Consider the following 26,597-nt stretch of genomic DNA (forward strand, 5'->3'; position numbering starts at 1 on the left):
ATTATATGGCTGTGTATTCTGATACTATGGCTGCACTGTATATGCTGATTCTGTGGCTGTACTTTATAATCTGATACCGTGGCTGTAGTGTATATACGGATTCAATAGCTGTACTGTATACACTGATTCTGTGGCTGTAGTGTATACACTGATTCTGTGGCTGTAGTGTATATGGCTGAGTATTCTGATACTGTGGCTTTTTCTGTATATGGCTGCATATGCTCATACTTATCAGCATATACAGTACAGACACAGTATCGGAATATAACACACAGACACCGTATCGGAATATAACACACAGACACAGTATCGGAATATAACACACAGACACTGAATCAGTGTATACAGTACAGCCACAGAATCGGCATATAAAGTACAGCCATATAGCACCTACTGTACTATGATCATCATAATGATCATACTGTAAACATAGTGAGATGCTTCTGCTTAGGCCTTGTTTACACTTGTATTTTGGAGGGCAGTAAAAATGTGCAGCTGAGCTGCTTTTTTTTTTTTTACCACCCCCAACAACTCTTCCCTAGGGCCCTTTTCACACAACCTTTCCAACCAGGGTCGTCTTGTCTCTTTTTCAGGCAGGCCTGATCATGAGGTCCATGCAGGTCTATGGGCAGGCTGAGAAACAAAGGGAAAAGGACTGCATGGAGGGTTACCACCTCATCCCTTTAAACCAGGACACATATTAATGACACAGGTTCTGTGGCTGATTAAGGTGGTAATTAAACTCACTTGGTACCTTAGGTGCATTAGCCTCAGAACCTGTGTAATTATTATGTGTCCTGGATTAAAGAGATGGGGTGGTAACCGGTTTCAGAGCATGCGTGCGTTAGTTAACATGTATACATAGACCTTTCATGAAACATTAGGTCATAAATATTTACGTGAAGTCATGGAAAAGTCATGGAGAAGTCATGGAAAAGTCATGGAATTTTATTGGTGAAAATGTGTATGAACCCTGATATGTGTGTGTATATATATATTTATAGATAGATAGATTTGATTAGGGATGCACCGAAATGAAAATTCTGGGCCGAAACCGAAAATGCAGGTTGCCCTTGGCCGAAAACCGAAAATGACTTTTTCCACCCAAAATTTTTTAAAATGGATAGAAGAGGGGCATACACCAAAAACAGGCAGCGACGTACACCTGTCGCTGCCACCCTGTCGCAGTATATGTACTGTGACGGGTTGGCAAGAGGTTAATTTAATTACCAATGGTATTTGTATTATGCAGCATGAGGGGGTTAATGTATTGCCACTGCTGGTCACTGATGCATTAGTGACCGACCAGTTGCAGTTATTTAACCCCTTTGTGCTGCATTAGTGCAACCAGTATCAGTGTTAATTAACACTGGTTGCACTGATACTGGTTGCACTAATGCAGCACAAAGGGGTTAAATAACTGCAACTGGTCGGTCACTAATGCAGCAGTGACAATACATTAACCCCCTCATGCTGCATAATACAAATACCATTGATAAGCTCCCCCATCTCCCCCCCCCCCCCCCCACTGCCTCAGCGTCCCCCTCGGCAGTACACCCTCCCCCCCTCTGGCTCAGCGTCGCTCCCCATCCCAACGATTCAATCTCCTACTCACTCTGCTGAGTGCTCCTCGGGTGTACTTCACTCAAAGGTCCCGCCTCTGGCCGGCGGCCCGCCTCCTGGTGATGTCACTACTACTACGATGTGTGTATGAATGAAGTGACACACCGGGCGGGAGGGCGGGCGAGCGGCCGCTAATGGATATAACTATGTGAGCCTTCACTTCACTTCCCTGTCAGCGGGACTGTGTGTGAATGATCTGACACCGGGCGGGGGGGCGGGGAGAGCGGCCGCTAATAACTATAACTATGTGAGCCTTCACTTCCCTGTCAGAGGATATGCATTCCTGACAGGGAAGGGAAGTGAAGGCTCATAGTTATAGTTATTAGCGGCCGCTCCCCCCGCCCTCCCGTCCGGAGTCAGTTCATTCACACACAGTCCCGCTGACAGGGAAGTGAAGGCTCACATATTTATATCTGTTAGCGGCTGCTCGCCTGCCCTCCCGCCTGGTATGACACTTCATTCATACACATCGTAGTAGGGACGTCATTGAGAGGCGGGCTGCCGGCCAGAGGCGGGACTTTTAAAACCTGCGCTGCGCCCTCCTCCTTCCTCACGGCAGCCATATTAATTTCGGCATTGTTAACCCATTATCGGCCGAAATTGGATAGGCTAATTTTCGGCTAATTTCGGTGGCCGAAATTTCGGTGCATCCCTAAAATTGATACATACATACATACATACATACATACATACATACTTTTGTTCTTGCCTCTATTGACATCAAGGATGCTTACCTTCACATTCCAATATGTGCCGGTCACCAGCGCCTCCTCCGCTTTGCCGTGGGAGAGGAGCATTATCAGTGTTTGGTGTTACCCTTTGGTCTCGCCTCTGCTCCTCAGGTCTTCATAAAGGTGTTAGCCAGCATTGTTACGCCAACGGGGGATCGCAGTACTGGGCTGCTTGGATGGCCTCCTTCTGTGATCCGAGTCTCCTACTGCTCTGCTGGAAATCACCATATGAACTCTGAGGGAGTTCGGCTGGATTCTGAACTTTCAGAAGTATGCTCTGGATCTGTCCACAAAGTTGGACTATCCGGGCCTGACTCTGGACTTGGCCTTAGCCAGAGTGCTCCTTCCTCTGGACAAATTCCAGAAATTGCATGCTGCAATTCATCTCCTGCTGTCCAGCAGATGGTCATCCCTCCGGACTTGCATGCGGGTGCTGGGCCTGATGGTGTCCAACTTCGAGGCTGTTCCGTTTGCACAGTTCCATACGAGGTCCTTGCAAAGGGAGATTCTGGCAAAATGGGACAAGACTCCGCAGTCTCTGGACAATCAGATCCAGCTGAGCTGGGGAATGAAGGAGTCCCTGATATGGTGGCTTCGGCTGGGCAATCCTTCCTCCCCTTCTATTGGACAGTGGTCACCACAGATGCCAGCCTGTCCGGCTGGGGAGGCGTCCTCTGCAAAAATTCTGGATATCTGGACACTGAAAGAGTCTAGACTACCGATCATTGTCTTGGAACTCCGTGTGATCAGACCTAAACCATTGGACAGATGCCTGGACCATTGGACAGATCGTCTTCAGGAATATCCAGTGTGCATTTAATTGGACAATGCCATGGCCGTGACTTATGTCAATCACCAAGGGGGCACAAAAAGTGTCCTGACGGCTTTGGAGGTAGTTGGCATTCTAAGGTGGGCAGAACGCTTCGTCCTAGCCCTCTCCGCCGGACACATTCCCGGGTGAACAAATGGCAGGCGGATTTCCTCAGTTGGCAGGCGTTGGGCCAAGGGGAGTGGTCTCTTCATCTGGAGGGGTTTCATCAGTTGTCTCTCTGATGGGGAATCCTGAGGTAAATCTGTTGGCGTCTTGGCTCAACAGAAAGATCCAGAGGTTTGTGGCTTTGTCACGGGATCCTCTGGCAGACGCCACAGATGCGCTGGTGGCCTCGTGGGGTCAGTATCATCTGCTTTACGCCTTCCCTCCTCTCAAGCTTCTGCCAAGACTTCTACGCAGGATCGAGGCAGAAGGGATTCCGGTCATCTTAGTGGCTCTGGACTGGCCTCGCCAGGCTTTGTACGCCGATCTGGTGCGGCTGGTCGCCAACGTTCCTTGGAAGCTTTCTCTCAGGGAGGATCTGCTGGCTTTGGAGCTCCGTCGTTCCTCCCAAAGGTTGTCTCTGATTTTCATTTGAATGAAGACCTTGTGTTGCCTTCCTGTGTCCCAGGTCAAAACATCAGAAGGAAATTGCCTTGGATGTGGTCCAGGCAATTAGGGTGTACCTGGCAGCTACGGAGTCCTTTAGAAAGTCAGACTCACTGTTTTTGCTCACGGATGGGCCTCAGAAAGGGTTGTCTGCTTCCTCTGACAGATGGTTATTCAGGCCTATTCCATCAGGGGTCAGGTTCCTCCTTTCCCTGTCAAGGCGCACTCTACTCAGGCAGTTAGTGCCTCCTGGGCCTTCTGTCATCAGGCGCCGGTGACGCAGGTTTGCAAGGTGGCCACCTGATCGTCGGTGCACACTTTCACAAAATTCTATGAAGTGGATGTGTTGGCATCTGCGGATGCTTCTTTTGGCCGCAAGGTTTTACAGGCTGCTGTTGAGAGGACCTGATCCTCTTTGAGGGTGTATTGTGTTTTTCAGGTGGGCTCCAGTTGTTTTGGTTGAGCTACTGTTTAACCTTGGGATTTTTTTTTGCTGTTGCCACCCCTCGTGTCTAACGCTGCTTGGTGACTTCACACACACATAACGGAATCTATGGCACAATTAGATGGTCGCTTTTCTTTTGTCAAAATGCACCTGCCTTTACTTTTTCATTGCATCACCACCAATGTATTTGTTTTTATATATTCAATCTTTTCTACTTTTTAAATATTGTTATAAACCAATGAAATTACAATTCTCACTTTACTGGTTTGTCTTTAGTCCATGAGGGATGCTTGATGCAATTTCCTTTTGCCCACAATTGGTTCTGTTAACACTGCTTTTGGATGTCCCAATGGTTATGAAGATCAGGAGCTGTGTCCGTCATTGAATGAAAAAGAAAATGGGATTTTTGACTTACCGTAAAATCTATTTCTCTGATCATTGACGGACACAGCACCCATCCCTTCTGTGGACTTTTAATTCTTCTGACCCTGCTTGTAACAAAACTGAGTAACTATAGCAGAGAGAAGGAGTATACCCCCTGGGACTGCCCAAAGGCATAGCCAGATTCTTTTTCTGCTTAGTGTCATACTCCTGAAGGGAGCACTATAACCCAATGGTTATGATCAGGAGTTGTATCCGTCAATGAATATCAGAGAAATGGATTTTACGGTAAGTCAAAAATCTCATTTTTGCCAAAGCTTTGAAGTCGATATGCGGTATAGTTTTTGTCAAGTGATCTTGAATGCTGTTGCTAAATCCTGGAGGCACTTGTAAACAAAGGCCAGGTTGTTTTCTGAGCCTATGGATGAGGGGATTCCATATCTGGGGATGATTTGATGGAGCAGGCATTTGACCACTCCTTTTGTAGTCTCAGTTCGTGTGGGCCAGGGCTCTACCCAGCCCCGAATAGGTGCAGTCGGCCACCAGCAAATATTGGTATTCGCCTGAGGGAGGCATGACAGTAAAGTCAACCAGTAATTCTTCCATCGGTGAGGCTCCTACAGCTTGTATTCCGGGAGTTGGTACAGGTCCTTGTCTGGGGTTGTTTCGTGCACATTCTATGCATCTGCTGGCTGCAGCTGCGACCAGTGTGGGTAGCCGGGGGAATAGAAAAATGTCTCTCTAGGGCCTTTTCAATGTTTTGTCTGTGTGTTCCCATGTAGAATTCAGTCATTAACTCAGTTGCTACTTCAGCTGGGATGAAAATTCTTCTAGATTGAATCCCATTCAGAGAGTAGTACTGGGAACAGGGGGGCCATTATCTGTTGTGGGGGCTGCTGGAATGCTTCATCCCTAGCTGCTCAGTCTGCTGTCCTGTTGCCTTTAGCTACCCGAGAGTCTCCCTTCTGATGGCCTTTACAGTGGATCACTGCAACTTAGAGGGGGCCCATACTGCTTCCAAGAGTTACAGTATTTCTGTCCCATATTTGATGCTCTTCCCTCCAGATGTAATGAGCCCTCTTTCCTTATGCAGGGCTCCATGAGCATGAGGAGTCAGAAAGGCATACTTCGAGTCCACATAAACATTCAGTTTTAGTCCGGCAGCGAGTTGTAATGCCCTGGTTGGTGCAATTAGTTCAGCTTTCTGAGCAGAGGTTCCCTTTTGGTAAGGCTCCTGCCTCTATCACGGTCTCCTGTGTAACTACTGCATAGCGGATCCCATCATTTACAAAACTGCTGCCATCAGTGAAGTACTCAGCCCCTTGGAAAAGCCAGATGTCTTTCAAGTGTGGCCAACTTGCATAGACTTCATCCATTACCTGAAGGCAGTCATGTGCCATAGGTTCTGGTGAGGTGGGAAGCAGAGTGGCTGGGTTTAGGGTATTAACAGTCTCTAGATGAATTTAAGGATTTTCATACAGCATGCCTGGTATTTGACCAACCGGCTATTCTATTATTGAACCAGTGATTTCCTTTATAATCCATCAGTGCCTGTACCTGGTGTGGGACTTGGACATAGGTTTCCTGACCTAGTGATAGCTTGTCAGTTTCGGCCACCAAGAGGGCTGCTGCTCCGATGGCCCGCAGGCTAGGTGGCCAACCCTGTGCTACAGTGTCCAGTTGCTTCGAGAGGTACGCCACAGGACCTTGCCATGATCCCAGGTACTGTGTCAGGACTCCCACTGCTATTGTTCTTCACGTACAAAAGGCTGTCTCTCTCTCCCTCTTTTGTGAATTTAAAAAGGGGCCTGGCTTTGGGGGCAAAGTCTGGTATCCAAATCAGGCAGAATCCTGCAGGGATCTGGCAAACAGCTTATTTCCTGCCCTTTCCTAACTGTCTCTGGCCTTGTGACACCCTGAATCCCAGGTATTTTACAGTCTTTTGGCAAAGCTTTTGCCTTAGAACTTCTCATAGTAGCTGCAACAGTTAACTTGTTCTTCACATTACTACTTTTTTTTCCTTCCTTTGACCCAGATCTGCGCATTTTTCTTCCTTTTTCTCCGTTTTTTTTTTTCCGTCAGTGCCTCTACTAACATGTCAACTTTCTGTTTCAATCTACAGTCAAATTCTCTTTGTTTCCAATCTGTAACCCACCCAATAGGACCACAACTGTTTGTTTTTTTTCCTAACTCTTCAACATACTTTAAACCTGCTTTGCTTAACCACTTGCCGACTGCCTAACGCCGATCTACGTCGGCAGTCAGCCCCTCACAGGCAAAGTGACGTAGGGCTACGTCACTAGCTTGTGAGGGTCTAGGGAGCGAGCGCGCGCCCCCGGAGGCGCGCTTCCGCGTGGTCACGGACCCCCCCTGCGCGCGTGTGACCAGCGGACCCGATGTCCGCCGGTCACTCGGCGATCGGCGGGGGAGAGGGAGAAAGTCAGGCGGCTTGTGTAAACAAGCCACCTGTCATTCTCCCCCGGTGTATGAAGGCTGATCATACGGTTCTACTATGTAGAACCGTCGATCACTCTTCACACATCTGAAGCCACAGCCAATCACAGTAGAAAGCACGCCCCTAGGTACACACACAGCCCCTCCCTCTCTAATAAAGTTAACCCCTTCACTACCAGTGTATTTTTACAGTAACAGTGCATATGTATAGCACTGATTACTGTAGGAATGTCACTGGTAACCCCAAAAGTGTCAAAAATGTCAGTCAAGGGTCCGATCTGTCCGCCGCAATGTCGCAGTACCGCAAAAAAAATCGCAGATTGCCGCCATTACGCGTTAAAAAAAAACACCAAAAATGACAAAAATCTTTCCCTTTGTTAGTAAACGCGATAACTTTTGCGCAAACCAATCAAAATACGCTTTTTGCGATTTTTTTTTTTTTTTTTTTTTTTTTTTTTTTTACCAAACATAGGTAGCATAAAACAAATTGGCCGAAAATGTTAAAAAATTTTGATTTTTACATTTTTTTGGGGGGGGAATTTCATATAAAAAAATTTGAAAAATATTGCTATTTTTGCAAAATTGGCGCTCTTTTTTTGTTTATAGCGCGTGATCAAAAGATCGCACAGGTGATCAAATACCACCAAAAGAAAGCTCTGTTTGTGGGAAAAAAAGGACGCCAAATTTGTTTAGGTACAGTGTCGCACGACCGCGCAATTGTCCGTTAAAGTCACGCAGTGCCGAATCGCAAAATACCCCCTGGTCGGAATGGGGGTAAAATCTTCCGGGGCTTAAGTGGTTAATCTTTGTCTCTCCTCTGCATTGAAAAGAGTCAGAAGAAGCTTCTGGCAGTCTGCCAAAGTGGGATTATAAGTCTGTATTATTGAGCGTAATAAGTCTGTCATAGCTGAGTTGAAAGACTGGGCAAGAGTTTGGTTTCTAGCACTGGCAGTTTTTGAGGTGGAAGTTGACATTTGACCTGTGCACCCACTGGTCACTTCTGTGGCCGTTTTCATCCTACTTCTGCTGAGTGTGTCAAGCCCAGGGGTACAATTTGGGGTATATACACTGCGACTGAAGACTGACGGGGTCTAGTCATCTTCCTGTGCAACAATAATGACTTGATTCCCCCAGTCTACAGGGTGGGGCATCGGACTTGCTCATACCTGAATATGACATGTCCCTCCTATTTAGGGGAGGCTGTACAAATGATTTCTCAGTTAAACATACAAAAACTTTCTACAAAGGCTTCTATCCTTCTCATATACAATACCACTTTACAAAACTTTCACCCTAATTTGATTACTTATCTCTCCTAATAATAAACTTGCATAGACCCTCAAACATAAGTAGCAAGACTTATGTTACACATCCAGGCTTCTCTGTCCCCCAAAAACAATCCCCTTCACCATATTCATGTGGAACTCATCATTTGCTCCATGTCATGGAAATTTTCACTCCATTTTGCTAAACTATCGATCCATGGGTCTACATATTAATCATACCAGGGAGAGATTCTCATAACATACTCTTTACATGTTAATTTTTAAACAATTTTTATAACTCTTATGTCATTTGCACCGCTCTTTCTTTTTCTTTATAATATTACTTATTTCGCGGAGGCTCAGGTACATAGGGCAGAGGTCCCTTACCAGGGACTTTACCCATCTTAAAGCAGAACAGCAGTTAAGCAAAGCACTAAATATTATGGTGTCAGTGTCTATTCTTCTTCACTGGAAGGCTGGTATGCACTGACAAACACTGCCGATACCTTTTTAGTTTAGAAGTTTAACAATTAAAGATGCAGACACCACAATAACCCTATTCTGTTACCTTTGAGCATCCCTTCCTGAAATTTTTGATCATACCCTCTAGGGGGGATAGGACTGACTGGTTCCCACTCATTATGTAACCTAAAGACGTCAAGACGGACACCGAGGGTAGGGTAAGGTTTTGAGAAACTGGTAAGGGGTCCAAGACTCTCGACACAGCATTTCATGCACACCATTCACACTGACCTTTGCCACCTGGGATGACTAACAGATTGAGGTCTGCCCAGGATGCGCAATCATCCAACTTGGGGTTTGCTCCAGAGGTGACCAGGCTTACCTTTCCTCGAATGCCATTGAGAGGTCCTGTCTGACTGTTATCCCAACCAAAAGGCAAAGATCTCACCTGGTCCTGAAGTGGAGCTCCAACTGTTTGGTTGGTTCCTGAGTCCTGGTTCAAGACGTTGTCGGGCAGCTTCGGAGCAGGCAGCCAGGATGTAGCGTAATCTCCCAGACAATTTGTGCAGTGGCGCCTGAGACGTAGTCGTGATCCAAGGGGCCGGCTCCGGACCGATCCCCATGAGTCGTAATGGAATGGCTACCCATCTCGGATTTTCCACCTGGTTTCCTGGCCAATGCACCAAGAAATATAGCAGCAAACTGTTTTTGAAAACCAGAATTGGAGTCTGGACGCTTACTTCAAGAAAACAAATTCACTAGCAAAGAAGACTTAACAACTCAAGTCAGTTTGCCAAGTGTCCAAATAAGCGTGTACATCACATATATAAAACAGCAGTTACGTCACAGATACATATCTTCCTTACTAGTTTGGCAAGCAATACAGATGTTCCCTGTAACATTTTATCTATGGCAATTAACATTCCCGGTTTCACACTTCTCTGTATTCTCATTAGTTACAGGAAAACAGAGAGAAAAAGATAGTGGGAGAGAAGGGGGGTCTAAACTACGCAGCTTGACTGTCCTGGTCTCTGTAGTACTACAGGGATTATCAGAATCAATCATTTTGTTTTGCTAATTTATCCGCCATTCTAGAAGGCTTTCCAGGTGACGCCACACCTACATCTCTGCAGCTGTCCAAATACTGTATTTAGCTAGATGAGAAACCACAAATTAAAAATCTATACTCCTAGGTAGTGGGGGTTGATGACCCTTGCTGACTTCTAAAAATATTCTCTAAGAAAGAGGCTAAGCCTCGAAACGCGTAAGCCTTTCTAGCTTCAGAGGACGATACACCCTTTGATTTTGATGCTGATGGCAATCTACCTATTTGATATGCTTGTATGAAGAGCTTGTTTGTATTTTTTTACCTTTTTATTCAATAAAACCGTTTTAAAGGATAATGCACTAGGCCGGTGCACCCTTGTGTTTGTTTTTCGATTTAAGAATATTCGTTGCCTGGTTGTCTTTGGTTTAAAGGCTTTCTTTGCGTTGTTTTAAGATGTCCGTAATGGCAGCTTCTATACTGTAGGTCTCAGCACATTTTTTTTTTTTTTTTTTGCAGCTGTTCACTTGTTTTTACCTTTTGATTGTTATTTGGCACCTAGTAGAGGGTACATGTGTGATGGCATGAACTGGTTTTCTGTAGTAATTTGTACTAAAATTACAATGCTTCTGTCCAAAGATGCCACTGTGCACCTGTATCCAAAGTAGAGGCAGCAGGTGTGTTGCTGGCCAGATTCCTGTGAAATTGGGGGTGGGGGGGCAGGGGGCAGAGCCTAAAAAGAAAACGAATGCAGCCACCACATCTCATGATTGCCAAGCTGCAATATATTACATTTTTGGTTTTGGGTTAAATACTGCTTGAAATCTTTAGTGTATTAGTGCAGGGCTGGACAATCTTTGGGCGCCAGGTCGCATTTGCGACTAGAATTAGCGACCTGGCGCCTGGGGTGCCCTGCAGGAGGTGTCCTGTCCCTTTTTGCGCCCCCCACCTCCTCCTCGAGTGCACGGACTTCCGTGCCGTCCGAAAATTGAGGCCCCGGCTTTTCGGCCTTCTTCTATGAGATGAGGCTTCCAATAGGGAACTGGCGCCCTCTTGTGGTGGCCGGTAGTAATGACTGTTTCCACTGCCTGCTAATGGGAACAGATGAGAGGGAAGTTTTCACAGGTTTCATCTCCCTGGAGTGTGGTTATTATTAATTTATTTTTTAAATTTAAAAAAAATTAAATAATTTTCTTCTTTTTTTTAATTATTAAAAAAAATATATTTTTTCTTTTTTTTTTTTTTCTATTATTATTAAAAAAAAATTATATATATATATATATATATATATATATATATATATATATATATATATATATATATATATATATATAATATACATACATACATACATACATACATACATTACATTACATTACATTACATATATATATATCTTTTTTTTTTTCTTTCTCATCGCCATGCCACAGCCGAAGGCCCCTTTCACACGGGCTGTCTGATCAGGTCCGCCTGTCAGTTTTTCAGGCAGACCTGATCGAACCCTTCATTCTCCTCTATGGAGCAGTAATCTGCCACCTGTCCACCAAAAACAGACGGATGGTGGTTCTATTTTCTATCCACCCCGTGGATCGGATCAGATGGCATCGGATGGAAAGAGACAGACAGTCTGTTTCCACCCAATTGCGCTATAGAGGAGAGTGGGGTTCTAGTCGTATTTATGTGTAAATTTAGTGTCCGTTTTACTAAATAAAGCTTGGTTGTTAGTTTTAAGAGCCCATTCAGACAGGGGCGACACGACTTGCTGGGGTGACCTGTGAAGTCAATGCAAGTTGCCTCCAGGTCGCCCCAAAGTAGTACAGGACCCTTTTTCTAAGTCGGAGCGACTTGCGTCGCTCCTATTAGAACGGGTCCTGTACTAATCAAGTAGGCAGGCGACCGACTGCGACTTGTCAGGCGACCAAGTCGCCCGACAAGTCGCGCTAGTGTGAATGGACCCTAAAAAAAACAAAAAAAAAAACTGGCTCCTAACTTTTTTAGCTGGCTCCTAGATTTCAGGCAAGTTTGTCAAGCCCTGTATTAGTGGTACACTTAATTGAAATGGGTGAATTGGCTAAAAAAAAAAAAAAAAAAAACGAAATATTGCTAGCAAAATGAATATGGCAAGCGAACAAAAAATACTTCCAGCAGACAATCGGAATAAAATGCTGCAACATGTTTCAGGCATTTTACACTACCAGCATCTTTTTTTATATAATCTTTATTTAAGAAAATAAAAGACATAACAACAAAACAGGATATGCATAGTAAACAAGGAGGGGGAACAACAGAAACCCCCGGTAGTCGACAGTGTTGCATGAGCCGGAGGGGTGAGGGGAAGCAACAAGGCACCGATAGGCATCACTAAAAATTTAAACACGTGAAGTAACCACAATGTGCACAGTGGGGCGGGATCAGTACCACACCCGCGGGCTTCCCCAACTGCAGCCACCCCCACCCCACAACCATAGCCACAAATCCCATCATGAAGCTAAACCGTACTACAGGGCAAAGTGGGTGGGAAGCAGGGTGGCCTCCACTCATCCGACACAAGGCAGGAATAGGAAGGCTGAGACCAGGGTTCGGCCAGAGCAGGGAAGGGAGGGGGGAGGGGAAGGGAAGGTGGAAAAAAGGAAAGGGTGGATCGAGAAGCAGAAAAATAAACATCACAATGTGTACAAAGGCAGAAGCAACTGGATCAGGAGTCTCTATGAGTCAGAAGTGGTATAGTGTATCCATAACGCCCACTTGGTATAAAACTTGTCATATTGGTCTTTACATCTGGCCATCCATTCCTCTGCCGACATGATATCATTCACCATCTTTACCCAGGACGCGCGGGTTGGCACCGCCGATTGTTTTCAATCGGCACGAAGCGGCGCGCCGCGTTCAGGAGGTGTGGCAGAACACTTTTCCTGTAATGACACAGGGGAATGGACGGAAGGTGAAGCAAGAAATGTTTTGGGTCATCCGGGGACCTCCACATCCAGAATCGCAGTTATCTGAGCCCGAATATCTAACCAGAAAGGGCGCAAGAGCGGGCACTCCCACCAAATATGTAGGTTGGAGCCCCGGCCCCCACAGCCCCTCCAACAGCGGTCAGACTGGCCCGGGTAGATCTGTGCGAGCCTCGAGGGGACCCGATACCAACAGGTTAGCAGCTTATACCCATTTTCTTGCATTCTAGTGTCCACCGTGCTGGTGTGTGTCAGCTGGTACATGTGTTCCAGCTGTGGGTCCGTGAAGGTGCACTGTAGGTCTCTCTCCCACTCCCGAACAAATATAGGCTTCGGGACAGGGCCGCCCTACTGAAGGAGTTGGTAAAGCAATGCAATTGCTTGAGGGATCGGGTCTTTAGATATGCACAATTTTTCATAAGAGGTCATCTGAGTTGGAGAGTGCACCTCGCCCAAGGAAGGGCGCAGGAAGTGAGTGAGTTGGTTATACCTCCAGAAGTCCATGGGGAAACGCCCATATCGCTCCCTGAGCTCAGGCAGCGACACAATGGACCCCTCCTGGACGAACCTACCTCAGCGAATCTCCTCGCCGAGCGCCCAGGTCCCGAAGAAGGATACATCCTCCCCGGGTGGGAACCAAGTGTATCCCCCCCAGGGGCGCCAGCGGGGAGATGCGAGCAGACAGCTGGAGTCGTCCATTAACCTCATCCCACACCTGTAGGGTATGCATGGTGGCAGGGGATGCCAGGGGGGAGAGCCCTCTGTCAGGCGGTAATAACCACGGTGCGTGGGACAAGTTCCTGCCCGCCATGAATTTCTCCATGGGGACCCAGCGTTTGCCCCCAACATGGTGGTGCCAGTCGAGGATACGTTGCAAAGCAACCGCCACGTAGTATCTAAGAACCGCCGGGATCCCCAAGCCTCCCGCTCGTTTAGAACGTTGCATACTCTTGAAAGCCAAGCGGGGCTGCTTCACTACCAGCATCTTAAGAAGAACCTGGAGAATTGCTACGATAAAAGGCAATGTCCTAGTCTGAACCGGATAAGGAATTGGGATTTTATCAGAATGCTGATTTTATGTTTCTGGACTCTTCATGTTACCTGGCCAGTGCAATGTTCTTGGTTGCTTGCAGATCTACGTAACCAGTTTGCACCCTTTCCTACATTTATGAGAATGGAAGAAAATGCAAATGTTAATTTTGTAATGTCTTACTGAGAGATTTTGAACAAATGGCAATCCAGTATGGTGGCAAATAACTGACAAGATCCGAAGAGCAACATGGCAGTACAGCTTGTATTTTGGCAAATAGAGCATTTCTTTTCTACATTGGCAGGTATACTATTTTTTTAAAATTTAAAGAACAAAAACCAGTGCAATGAAGGAAGATTGTGTAAGTGACCATATTGTTATCCATATTGTGGAATGTGTTAAATGATCTTTGAAAGTGGTAATCTCGGAAATGGACTTTCCAACTTCTTCTGCTGCTCTCCTTGAGGGTGGCTCATGCCCATTTTGCTAAGCTTTGGAAATGGCTTGTATTATGAGCTGAAGCATCATTTACCTTGTGCATCACTTAGTTGGATTATTACTCCAAGAACAACACTTCATCACAGTAATAGGTCAGGAGGTAAACCAGCATTGAAGAAATAAAATTACCCAGGATTCCTGGAACAGAAAAACGTTTATCAACGGGTTGGAAAAACTTGGGAATTGACAAGGATGGAAAAAGACTGGTAGCCTGGTGGCAGGCACCTGTTAATGGATACATTTTTTTTGCTAGATATGCACTAACTTCTATAGGTTTCTTTTGTGGGATTTTTGGTTGAATTGTTGACCAAGGCGGTAATTTAGGAAATTAAAAGGTTTATATGCATAAACAATCTGATAGCGGTATGGATTTTCTGATCCCAATTGCAGTGTTTTTTTTTTTTGTTTTTTTTATCTTTTTACAGTTCACTGTGTTGCAGGTTTTATCAGTATTAGTCATTTTTTTTTATCAGAAATCTGTAAAAAAACACTTGCCTGAGGCTGTTGTGTGTTTTTTATATATTTTTTAGCTTTTAAAAGTGTAAAGTTGTGCATATGTTGTAGTTGTCATTTCGTGTTTATAGATATAGCATTTCTTTCTACAGAGGATAGTTGGGAAATTTCAGTGGGTGTGAATGTGTTTTACATATACTCATGTAAAGATCATGTGGTAGAGGTAGTGCTAACCTGTACGTTTTGAAATGCTGTGAGGGATAAAGTGTGAGGAACTCCTAGCTGATGAGGTAGGGAAGGAGGAGCAAGGGATCGAAACCTGCTTATTACAGAGTATTAATCTGTGTCGTCACATCCTCCGCCAGGCTAGGAGGCAGCAAAGACCGGCAGCCTCGGACCTGATGATGTGCCAGTCACCGAAGGGCCAGCACGGTCTGGACCTTTACCCGAGGAGATGGTGAGATGCCGGAAGCCTGAAAACAACCCTGCTCCCTTCAGATGTAATCTGCGCAAAGTGAAACTTCATGTTCGCAGAACACGAGCAGCCAGTGCCATTAACAGTGCCAGGGAAGAACAAACAGACTCAGCAGAACCAGCAAAACCTGACGGTACTTCTACCAGCAGACGGGCACGCTTCAGGTACCTTCCGATTGCAGGTCAGCCAAAATAAGGAAAGGACAGGGAGAGCAGTGGCTAAGCTTTTGTTTGGCCTAATTAAGCAAAAGCTCCTTATGTATTCAGTGGAGTGAGGGGTGGGGAAGAGAATGATGCTACTGTGTGGTCAGTCGGGCAGAAAAGCAGCTTGCTCAGCATTTGCAGTGTGAAAGAGGCACCAGGCCTGAAAGGAATGTGTCACTGGAAGGGATGGATGGGGAAAGAGGCAGAAAAGCAGGGATTGGTCCATGGCTGTCTGCAATGAAGGGGGAGTGTGAGAGCTGGCTCTGGCTCCTGGGTACCTCATCTCATGCTTGACAGCAGTGAATAAGATCTTGAGCTGAATGTCTCAGCATTCCACTTAATGTGAGCTGCGTTGTGTTTTTTTTTTTTTTTTTTTATTGGCGATGGTACGCTGATCCCAGCATAGCATACCTTTTGTGTTTTTCAGCCATATTTGCAATATTGCTGTTAGAATGGATGATAGTCGCTGTAGTATTTTTACATTGTGCCCTTTGCAATTGATATGGCTGTACTCTTTGTGCTTGGCTCAGCTGGACCCTTGCAGACAGTATGGAAAATCTGATTTGTATCTGGATAATCAGCAACAGTGATAGGTTAAGAAGGTGCTTATCTGTGTCTGGGGAGGTTGGCCTTTAAAAGCTTTTCTTCATGGAATCTGATTTATTGAACATGAATGATTTCTTCTGGTGGGCAACTTTGTGTGTGTTTTAATTAGCTGGATTTGTGTTGATGTAAGTTTTGTCTTGTGGTCCTCTGGTTGTATGTGGTACACCCTCATCCTAGGAGAAAAAGGCATGAGGCTCCGAATAATTAGGCAAACTGCAGTGTTCTAAACGTCCTCCAGCAGGTCTGTCCTGTGCAAAGTTGTGATGGATTACACCTGTTGTGCACTGCCAAGTTGCTTCCATAATGCCAGTGGTGTAGTGCTCAGACTAGGTATGTGCCAGGATCTTTTTATAATTGTGTCTGATTTGCAGGTTGCAGTTTCCTCAGCTGGCTCTTAGACGGAGGTTGGGGCAGCTGACCTGTATGTCTAGGTCTGCCCTGAAGCTGCGCTCTTGGCCTCTCACGATCCTTTATTACCTCTTACCATTTGCTGCACTTCGGCCCTTGGTCAGAGTAGGATGGCGACCTACTAGCAGGGTAAGTTTACTGTTTGTCTTCTGTTTTGTGACCACAAGAGTAATACATATGTAGATATCAAACTACTAACTACTGTATATTACAAGCTGTGTAGTGCAGACACATTGCAATAATATTTCCCAAAAGATATTGCCTTGTCCAGAGAGGATAATTTACAGCCCGCTCCCATGACACATAACTAGTATATGCCAATAAGTTAGAGAAAAATAACATGGCAATTGCACGTCCCCTTGAATGTAAAATGAGTGGCTATATTCAGATTTCCATAGGCAGTCCCATTCCTTTGTGTGATCCAACTTCAGGCTAGTCATACACTTGCAAATCCCACAGGGAAAATAATGGGCTGTGAAAGGGACCGTGGAGCAATCTCATGAGCAGACCATTCCCTTTTCCATGTAGAATGGAGAAAAGTTGTTAACCGATTTGCCAGCATGTTTCCATTATTGCATGTAGTAACAACAGTTACCACAGTAATAAATACTGATTATTGCTAGACAGCTAACTACTACAAAGCTCAGTTGTCACATTGCTTGCAAATAGGGGCCCATGAATGGGTAAACTTTCAGGCTCTTTTAGATTATTTTTATTATTCAGGATTTATATAGCGCCGACAGTTTACGCAGTGCTTTACAACTTAAGGGTATACAGTACAAATACAATACACTTTAATACAGTGGGAATCAGAGGGCCCTGCTAGTTAGAGCTTACAATCCTAAGAGCTACATTTATTTAAAAAAATTTAGATGAATACTGTCATGTATGTGTTTTCAGCTAAAAGGATATCCCATATTGTTGTGGCAGGTATTTTTTTAATTTAGATTTTGTGACGACACTGAATTAAAATAAACTAATTCTGTAGCATCAGAAATGATATGATTAGTTGGGTTCTGCAGGTCTATGACATTTTGGGGTCTCTCTTTTTCTGTGAATGGGACAGTACCCAATGATCTATGCTTTGTGGGAGACAAGCTATGCTGGGGACAGCAGACTGGAGGTCAACATTCTTTCAGCATATGTCCTTCATTCATCTGTCTGGACTAAAAGTAATCCGCTTGTTTATCGCTTATGACAAGTTGTCACTGGAAAAGCCTACCAGATCTGAACAATGCTTAGCAGGCCAGTTGATGAATAGCCTTACTGTTGTGAGAAGTAAAAGGAGTAAAATGGTTCTTTAGTTAAAAAAAAAAAAAAAAAACACATTTCGATTTGGCTGTAGTTGAACATTTGTAGTCTTCAGATGAATGACCTTTTTAATTAATCAAAAGTACACAGATATTTTAGTGTCTTAAAAAGACAGGCATTAAAACTTGATGCTGCTGATATACAGAACTGTTACAGGACCAGTAAACGTAAACCTATCTCCTTTCTATGAGTGCTATTCAAAAATATGTACAGATATGAATTAATGTTAGATGGTCCAATATAGACATCAGCAGGCAGTTTTGTACTTCAAAAAAAAATGGGGAAATGGTAGGCGAATCGCCTAAGCTGATGTTTTATATAATCTGCTGTATTTCAATTTTTCTATTATTGTTTGCATGTGTTGGTATTTAGTTTCATTTAATTTTAGCAATGGGGTGAAATGTAAATAAAAAAAACCTTTACAGCCCATTCATACAAGATGCAATGGGATGCATTTTTGACTGCACTCCAACTGCATAGAGAGTCCAAACTCCAAGTTCTCCTATGGGCGTAGTTCACACTAGTGAAGTGGAAAAAAGTACTGCATGCTGCATTTTTCTACACTGCAAATGTGCGAAAATGCAGTGCACATAAAAAATTTCAGGAAAAACGCAACGCAAATGTAGTCATGCAAAACATATGCAAGAATGCACAGTAAACACGCAGTTTCTGGTGTGAATGGGCCCTAAGACTGCAAGTATTTTTTTTTTCTGCACTGCGCATTGGCTTGCCCTACTTTGATTAATTTGTTGGTAAGGTTAAACAATACTGAGGAAGATCTCTGGTAATTACTTGGACAAGAAGGGGCACTGAGGTCTTCCAGTTTTGGGGAGATCATTAAGAAAAAAAAATGCACTTTGTGGTATGTAAGCATGCCTAGGCCTTCCTGTGCTTATATACCAATAGCTGTATATCTACAGTGCAAGATCTAACGCACTCCTGTGCTTAGATACCAATAGCTGTATAACTACAGTGCAAGATCTAAGGCACTCCTGTGCTTATATAAAAATAGCTGTATATCTACAGTGCAAGATCTAAGGCACTCCTGTGCTTATATACCAATAGCTGTATATATATCTACAGTGCAAGATCTAAGACACTCCTGTGCTTATATACCAATAGCTGTATATATATCTACAGTGCAAGATCTAAGGCACTCCTGTGCTTATATACCAATAGCTGTATATATATCTACAGTGCAAGATCTAAGGCACTCCTGTGCTTATATACCAATAGCTGTATATCTACAGTGCAAGATCCAAGGCACTCCTGTGCTTATATACCAATAGCTGTATATCTACAGTACAAGAGCTAAGGCACTCCTGTGCTTATATAAAAATAGCTGTACATCTACAGTGCAAGAACTAAGGCACTCCTGTGCTTATATACCAATAGCTGTATATCTACAGTGCAAGATCTAAGGCACTCCTGTGCTTGTATACCAATAGCTGTAATATATATATATATATCTCTACAGTGCAAGATCTAAGGCACTCCTGTGCTTATATACTAATAGCTGTATATCTACAGTGCAAGATCTAAGGCACTCCTGTGCTTGTATACCAATAGCTGTATATCTACAGTGCAAGATCTAAGGCACTCCTGTGCTTGTATACCAATAGCTGTATATCTACAATGCAAGATCTAAGGCACTCCTGTGCTTATTAACTAATAGCTGTATATCTACAGTGCAAGCTCTAAGGCACTTCTGCCTTTGACTGCTTGTCTAAGGAGATTTAGAGTGAGATTTAATGATGCCACTACTGTGCTGCTTACTATTCTCTTTGCTGGAAGCTCTGGCTCAAGAAATCAATAGCCCTGCCTTTCCCAAGTGTCCACCTTCACACAAAGACACAGTAATGAGGGAAAGATCAGCTGCAGACACACCACAGATATTACCTTTACCAAATCATTTGCCCTCTGCCTGCCTTTTTTTTTGGTCACATGTTCCAGAGATCTGTTCCTCCTTAAAACACTTTACCAGCTGTAGCACCATAGGAAAGGCTGTAAAATTTGTACATATGGGGGATACATGTTTTTTTTAGATAACTGATTAAATCTGGCATGATTTAAAATAAGTTTAAAAATGAATAATAACCGGTGGAAAATAAGTAGTTGAAGAGACTGTACAGGTGTTGTACCTTTTAGGTGATGATTTATAAAGTATCCAGGTCAAAGTCGGCCAGAAAGCCTGCTCATTCAAGAGAAAGTAGAATGTGCCTTCCCTGTATTTTCTGTGTAGGTTTCCTTCAGTGACTCTTACCTGGAAATGCAGGTTGGGAGTTTAGAAATCAGTGGCTAGATGTTTGTTATGGTTTGGTGACCTATTAAGTCAGATGAAACAGCCTGGAGCATGCAGTAGTAACACCCTACAGATTTGAACTTGGCTTCAATTGCCAGCCTTTTAGAAATGCTACTTTCCTGGCTGGTTTGCTGGTTGTCTAATAGTAGTACTTTGAGTCACTGACCCAAGTATGTAACAAGTGAAGTCCGAATGTCTATTCTGCATTGATCTCAATTTACATATAGGTGTTGCAGGAACATGTGTTTAACTAGAACTTGCTGTAATGTGTGAACCACAGTGCGGTGCAGCACTATTTATTTAAAAATGGCTCCCCAATGTACCACAATGGACTTGTGTGCACCACAGCACAAAGATGTAAACCAAGCTGTGCGTTGTGCTCTGGAAACAAAGCTGGATAGCTATTTAAAATGAATAGACTAGCTTACTACAAAGGCCTAAAAGTACTGAAGAGGGACCCGCAGGATAGCCAGGCAACTAACAGCATTCCAAGGTTAGCAGCAATTGCAGTCCAGGTATTTGTTTTGTGAAAGATTTTCTTCAACCACTTCAGCATGGAAGGTCCCCCCCCCCCCTTCATGACCAGGCCACTCTTTGCGATATGGCACTGTGTTTTTTTAACTTACAATAGCGCAGTCGTGCGATGCTGTACCCAAATAAAATTGATGTCCTTCCCCCCCCCCCACAAATAGAGCTTTCTTTTGGTGGTATTTAATCACCTCTGGTTTTTTTTTTGAGCTTTAACCACTTAAGCCCCGGAGGATTTGGCTGCTAAAAGACCAGGGGGTATTTTGCGATTCGGCACTGCGTGACTTTAACGGAAAATTGCGCGGTCGTGCGACGCTGTACCTAAACGAATTTGACGTCCTTTTTTTCCCACAAACAGAGCTTTCTTTTGGTGGTATTTGATCACCTGTGCGATTTTTTTTTTTTTTTTGACCATGCGCTATAAACAAAAAAAAAAGTGTCAATTTTTCAAAAATAACAATATTTTTCACATTTTTTTATATGAAATTCCCCCAAAAAAAAGTAAAAATCAAAATTTTTTAACATTTTCGGCCAATTTGTTTTATGCTACATATGTTTGGTAAAAAAAATCGCAAAAAGCGTATTTTGATTGGTTTGCGCAAAAGTTATCGCGTTTACTAACAAAGGGAAAGATTTCTGTCATTTTTGGTGTTTTTTTTTTTTTAACGCGTAATGGCGGCGATCTGAGATTTTATTTATTTATTTTTTTTCTTTTTGCGGTACTGCGACATTGGGGCGGACAGATCGGACCCTTGACTGACATTTTTGACACTTTTGGGGTTACCAGTGACATTTCTACAGTAATCAGTGCTATATATATGCACTGTTACTCTAAAATTACACTGGCAGTGAAGGGGTTAACTTTATTTGAGAGGGAGGGGCTGTGTGTGTCCCTAGGGGCATGATTCTAACTGTGATTGGCTGTGGCTTGAGCTGTAGGAACAATGATCCTACATAGTAGAACCGTATGATCAGTGTTTCTACACAGGGGAGAATGACAGGCGGCTTGTTTACACTAGCCGCCTGCCTTTCTCCCTCTCCCCCGACGATTGCAGAGTGACCGGCGGACATCGGGTCCGCCGGTCACACGTGCGCGGGGGGGGGGGGGGTCCGTGACCGCGCGGGAGCGTGCCGGCGGCGGCGCGCGCTCGCTTCCCAGAGCCTCACAGGCTAGTGACGTACCGATACGTCACTCTGCCTGTGAGGGGCTGACCGCCGCAGTATATGTACTTGCGGTGGTCGTGAAGTGGTTAAAGACCAACAATTTTGAAAAAAAAAACTATTTTTTACTTTCTGCTGTAAAACACATCCATAAAAATGTAGAAAAATCATTTTTTTTCTACAATTTAGCCCAATATGTATTCTGCTACATGTTTTTGGTAAAAAAAAAAAAATGCCAATAGGTAAATATGAATTGGTTTGCACAAATCAGACATGAAGTCACACTTTTGACACTTTTTTGGGGACCAGTGACACGAATACAGGGATCATTGCTAAAAAAAATATGCACTGTTACTGTACTAATGACACTGGCAGGGAAGGGGTGTTTACATCAGGGGCGATCAAAGGGTTAAATGTGTCCTTAAGGATTGCTTTCTAGCTGTGTGGGGAGTGCTTTACCTGTGGGAAGACATAAATCCGTGTTCCTGCTTAGCAGAAACACAGGATCTCTATCCTCCCTACTAACTAATAGAACGGGGATCTGCCTTGTTTATATAGGGAGACCGCTGTTTTGCCTCTTTCAGGAATGATCAGTCCGTCCTGGTGGACATCAGATCCGCTGAATCCGCTGATTGGCTCCCGCTGTGTCCAATCCCAGTGGAAGCAGGTCACCAGTGGCGCGCGTACACGCCGCCGCTCCTCCCCTGGCCCGACTCTCGCTGTGAATGAAAACAGCGGGAGCGCGCCTCCGGCGGCGCGCGAGCGCCGCCTATAGGGGAGGAGTCTAGCGACGTAGGTCTACGTCGCTAGACGATAACGAGCCACTGTGCCGCAGTAGCAGCACAGTGGCTAGTGGGAAAGTGGTTAAAACCTATCCAATAAAAAAATGTAAAAAAAACACATTTATTCAAAAAATTTAAATTTAGACCAAAATGTATTCAGCTACATGTCTTTGGTAAAAATAAAATCCCAATAAGTGTATATTATTTGATTTGTGTGAAAGTTATAGCATCTGGTGTAGATACTGGAATTTTTTTTTTTTTTTTATACTAGTAATGGTGGTGTTCAGCGACTTGCAGTGGAATGGTGCTAGTGCGGCAGGCAATCTGACACTGACACTTTGTGGGAACTGATCGACTGCCACTGACCTCCCCAGTGACACCAATACAGTGATAATGCTATACATTGTCACTGTACTAATGGCACTGGCTGGGAAGGGGTTAACATCTAGGGGCAAGCAAAGGGTTAACTGCGTGCATAACAATGTTTACTGTGTGTGGTATGTACTGCTTTTACTAAGCGATGTGCCTGTTTTGCAGAGAGAAAAAAAACCCAGCACATCACTGCAGTCTGTATAGAGCTCTGTGTTGTCAACACAGAGCTCTGTTCTGTAATACGCTCAGCCAATCAGCAGGTCCTGGCTGTAAATCATTGGCTGGGACCTCCTTATCTGCTTGTATTGTAGCAAATGACAGCACAACCGTGGCAGCGAGAGCGCGCATGCGCCCCCTATCAGGAAATGCTGGATAACCTATTTATACATGATCCATTGCAGCAGGGCCACACTGTAGCGGTAAAGCTACAGGAGGCGGCCTGGAAGTGGTTAAACGAATACCTAGATAAAACCACAAAAACATTTGATGCATCATCTTTTATATTTCACCAAAAACGTGGTATTCTATTTATTTATTTTTTCGCCGGGGAATCATTTACTGATCTCAAATCTCTGTGTACCTTTAACCACTTGCCATCTAGCGTACGTATATATGTGCATCCTGGACAGCAAGTTGCAGCTGCAGCCATAATCCTGATACCATTTTTTAGTCCTTGGTGATCTGCTGTCATGTGATCTGGGCAGCTGTACAACTGCTCTATCACTGCTGAGCCTCCTGCCACCATTCCTGGGCTCTCCTGTTTCACTGATGTAAGCAGTGGTGTTGGTTTCCCACAGAGGAGATGGAGGAACATCCATTCCCCAATCTCCTATGTGATGAATGAAGCTGGAAGCGACAAGGATTTATTCACTTCTGGTTTCAGACCTGTCTATTTCTGGCCATTACAGTCAGGGAAGCAGCTGATCAGCTGTCTGCGAGGGCAGGGGAGATCCCAGGGGTCTAATAAACCCCCTTTTGTCGCCATAAAGAGCATCTGTCACTGCCCAAAGCTTTCACAAGGGGCTTGTGATAGCAATAAAGTTAAATTAAAAACCTAAAAAAAAAAAAAGTAAAAGCACCCCAATTTATCCCCTCTCCCCTTCCCAATATTCCCACAAGTGTGTGCAATTTTTTAAATCTTTACATATTCGGTATCCATTTACTTGATGCAACATCTTTTTTATAATTTTCGAAAAAAGGACTTTATTAACACTCTAAAGTCAGCATTTGCAAGGAAAAAGGCAAGAATATACTCAAAACCAGTGTTTTTGTTATGAGTATACACTAGTGATGGCATCATCCACTAGCTTATTTGAATTATCACTCATGTCAGTGGCAAGGACTCTGCACTTTGATCTCCCAAGTATGTACAGCAGAAGAAGTGAATCTCCTATTGAGAAAGGGATAGTCTAAGGAAAGGTAGACTTTACCAAGGGGAAACACAGAGATTTTGAGATCAGTAATGGATTTTCAAGGAAAAAAAAAATAAAATTAATTTTAGCGCACACAAAACAATAGAATATCACATTTTGGGGGGGGGGGGGGTCGGCGCATCCTGCAGCATGGTGGGCACTCTGGGAGGAAAGCAACACTTTCAGGATAGGAGCAGACTCCCTATGGTTTGTATTGTACAGAGTCTCTGTTACTTTTGCTGTCTGACATTAATACAGATTTACTTTAATTGACTCTACAACTATTCACACATCTGTCAAGAATAATGGCCGTAAATTGCTTGTTATGTTTTCCCAATGATCATCAGCTCCATCTAATGGCCAAAATGTGGTAATTTCCTAATGTATGTATTTCAGGAAAATATTATAGATACTATGTAGCACTAATGGACATAGGAAATAAACCTATTAGGCAAATTATGGGAATTATTTGTGATCGCTGTGAGGCAATTTGCACAGCAATTTTTTTTTTTTTTTAAATTGGGTCCTTAGACCTTCTATATGAGCGCTTTATATATGAAAATTATTGAAGCAGAAATGTGTGTATATCCCTTAGAAGTCTGTTTGTTTTCATCTACTAACTAGCACTAGAAATTAGGCATGTAAAATTGGAATGGTTTTACGTAAAGCATGAGAAACCTTCCTTAATTTTTCTTTTTTTTTTTGCTTAAGCGGTCAGACAAAACAGACATTTTAGTTATCGGTTATTGCCCAAGCTGGGTTCTTATTGCTGGGAACTCTTAAAGGCTAAGTTCACCTTTTTGGAAAAGTAATAAATGCACATATTTTTGCTGGGAAAAAAATGTGCAATTTTTTTCCCCCCTCAGGAGCCAGCCAAAGCATTGCCTCAGATACGGGCTGACTGTTTACAAGCTGCAGGGCTTGTGAATGAACTACGAGAGTGCTTGAAAGGGCCCTTGCAGTCCATTGAGAACTGCAAGCTGCCAGCTGCAATGGATGATGATACTTGTAGTTCTCCCATTCACAGATCACTGTGAATGAATGACATGAAAATGTCACAGTGGGAGCGGGCAGCAGAAACCGGGGTCAGGTCTGAAGTATGTTGCACATTAAACCTAAATTATGGGTGTAACGTGCTCTGGAAGGTGAACTTTAACTTAAATGAATCAAGCTATTTTATATTTATGGCACAAGCTCTTTAGTTGGACAGATTCACAAAAAACTGATGAACCAGATATCTGAAAACAAACAATGACCACAAATTTGGTTGATAGTCATTCAAAAGTTGCTTTAAGCAGTTCTGGACCGGAAGGATTTGCCCCCTTAAAGCGGAGTTCTGTCCTCGGAAGCTATTTTTCAATAAAAATACCCCCAGGACAGTCAGGGCTAGTACATTTCATAATGAATAGCCTCTGAACTGTCCCAGGTTGCACCTACCTTTTTAGAAGAAATACTTACCTTGAAAATGTCTTGTCCAACGCTGCCATCTCAGGTGTGGGCAGCTGAAGCCAGCGCGTCCTCTTCAGCGTCCTCTTCCGTGTCCTCTTCGGTTCCACAATGCCCTGCACCGGCCCCGCTCGCCACTTCCGGGGTAAGCGCGTCATTCCTGCACAGCTTCTGGGCATGCCCAGAAGCTGTTTAGCAGGGAATGACGCGCCTGCACCGGAACTGACAAGCAGGGCCGGTGCAGGCGCATTGATTCCTGGGAGCGATGACGTTCAGCTCCCAGGAATCAATGCAAACAGGAAGTGACGACGCAGACTGCGGCCACAGAGGGAGGAAGTGGAGGAAAGATAAGTATATTTTCTTCAATATCAAGGTAAGTAATTGAAAAAAAAAAATCGGGACTATCTATTTCTTTATTAGGTGACACTGAGCAAGCGGATGGCCCAAAGTGGATTTTGATGCCGGAACTCCGATTTGGCACTGCGTTACTTTAACAATTGCGCGGTTATGGAACGCTGTACCAAAATAAAACTGATGTCTTTTTTCCCCCACAAATAGAGCTTTATTTTGGTGGTATTTAATCATTTGTACAATTTTTTTTTATTTTTTGCACTATAAACAAAAGAGCGACAATTCTGAAAAAAAAAATATATATATATTTCACATTCTGCTATATAACATTCTCAAAAAAAAATAAAAATACATTTTTTTTATCCTTTTAGGCTAATTTGTATTCTACATATTTTTGGGGAAAAAAAAGCGCAATAAGCGTATTTTTATTGGTTTGCGCAAAAGTTATCATGTCTACAAGCTAGGGGAAAGATTTGTCA

General features: G+C 43.8%; 1 protein-coding gene across 4 annotated transcripts in view; it reads left to right on the forward strand.

Moving 5' to 3' along the window:
• Positions 1–26,597, forward strand: part of PISD (phosphatidylserine decarboxylase) — a 75,840-nt gene that overhangs the window by 25,185 nt on the left and 24,058 nt on the right. The window contains exons 1-2 of one of the 4 annotated variants that reach the window (XM_082243881.1): positions 15,115–15,400; positions 16,417–16,582. The exons of 1 other annotated variant lie outside the window; for it this stretch is intronic. In XM_082243881.1, the coding sequence (XP_082100007.1) occupies positions 15,216–15,400; positions 16,417–16,582 (351 nt within the window). In that variant the 5' untranslated portion in view covers positions 15,115–15,215. Of the gene's footprint in view, positions 1–15,114; positions 15,418–15,487; positions 15,782–16,416; positions 16,583–26,597 lie in introns of those variants that run through there. 2 more of the 4 variants (XM_082243884.1, XM_082243883.1) reach the window with 2 other exon arrangements.

Source organism: Pelophylax lessonae (genome assembly GCF_965119305.1).
Source record: "Pelophylax lessonae genome assembly, chromosome: 1".
Classification (NCBI taxonomy): Eukaryota; Metazoa; Chordata; class Amphibia; order Anura; family Ranidae; genus Pelophylax; species Pelophylax lessonae.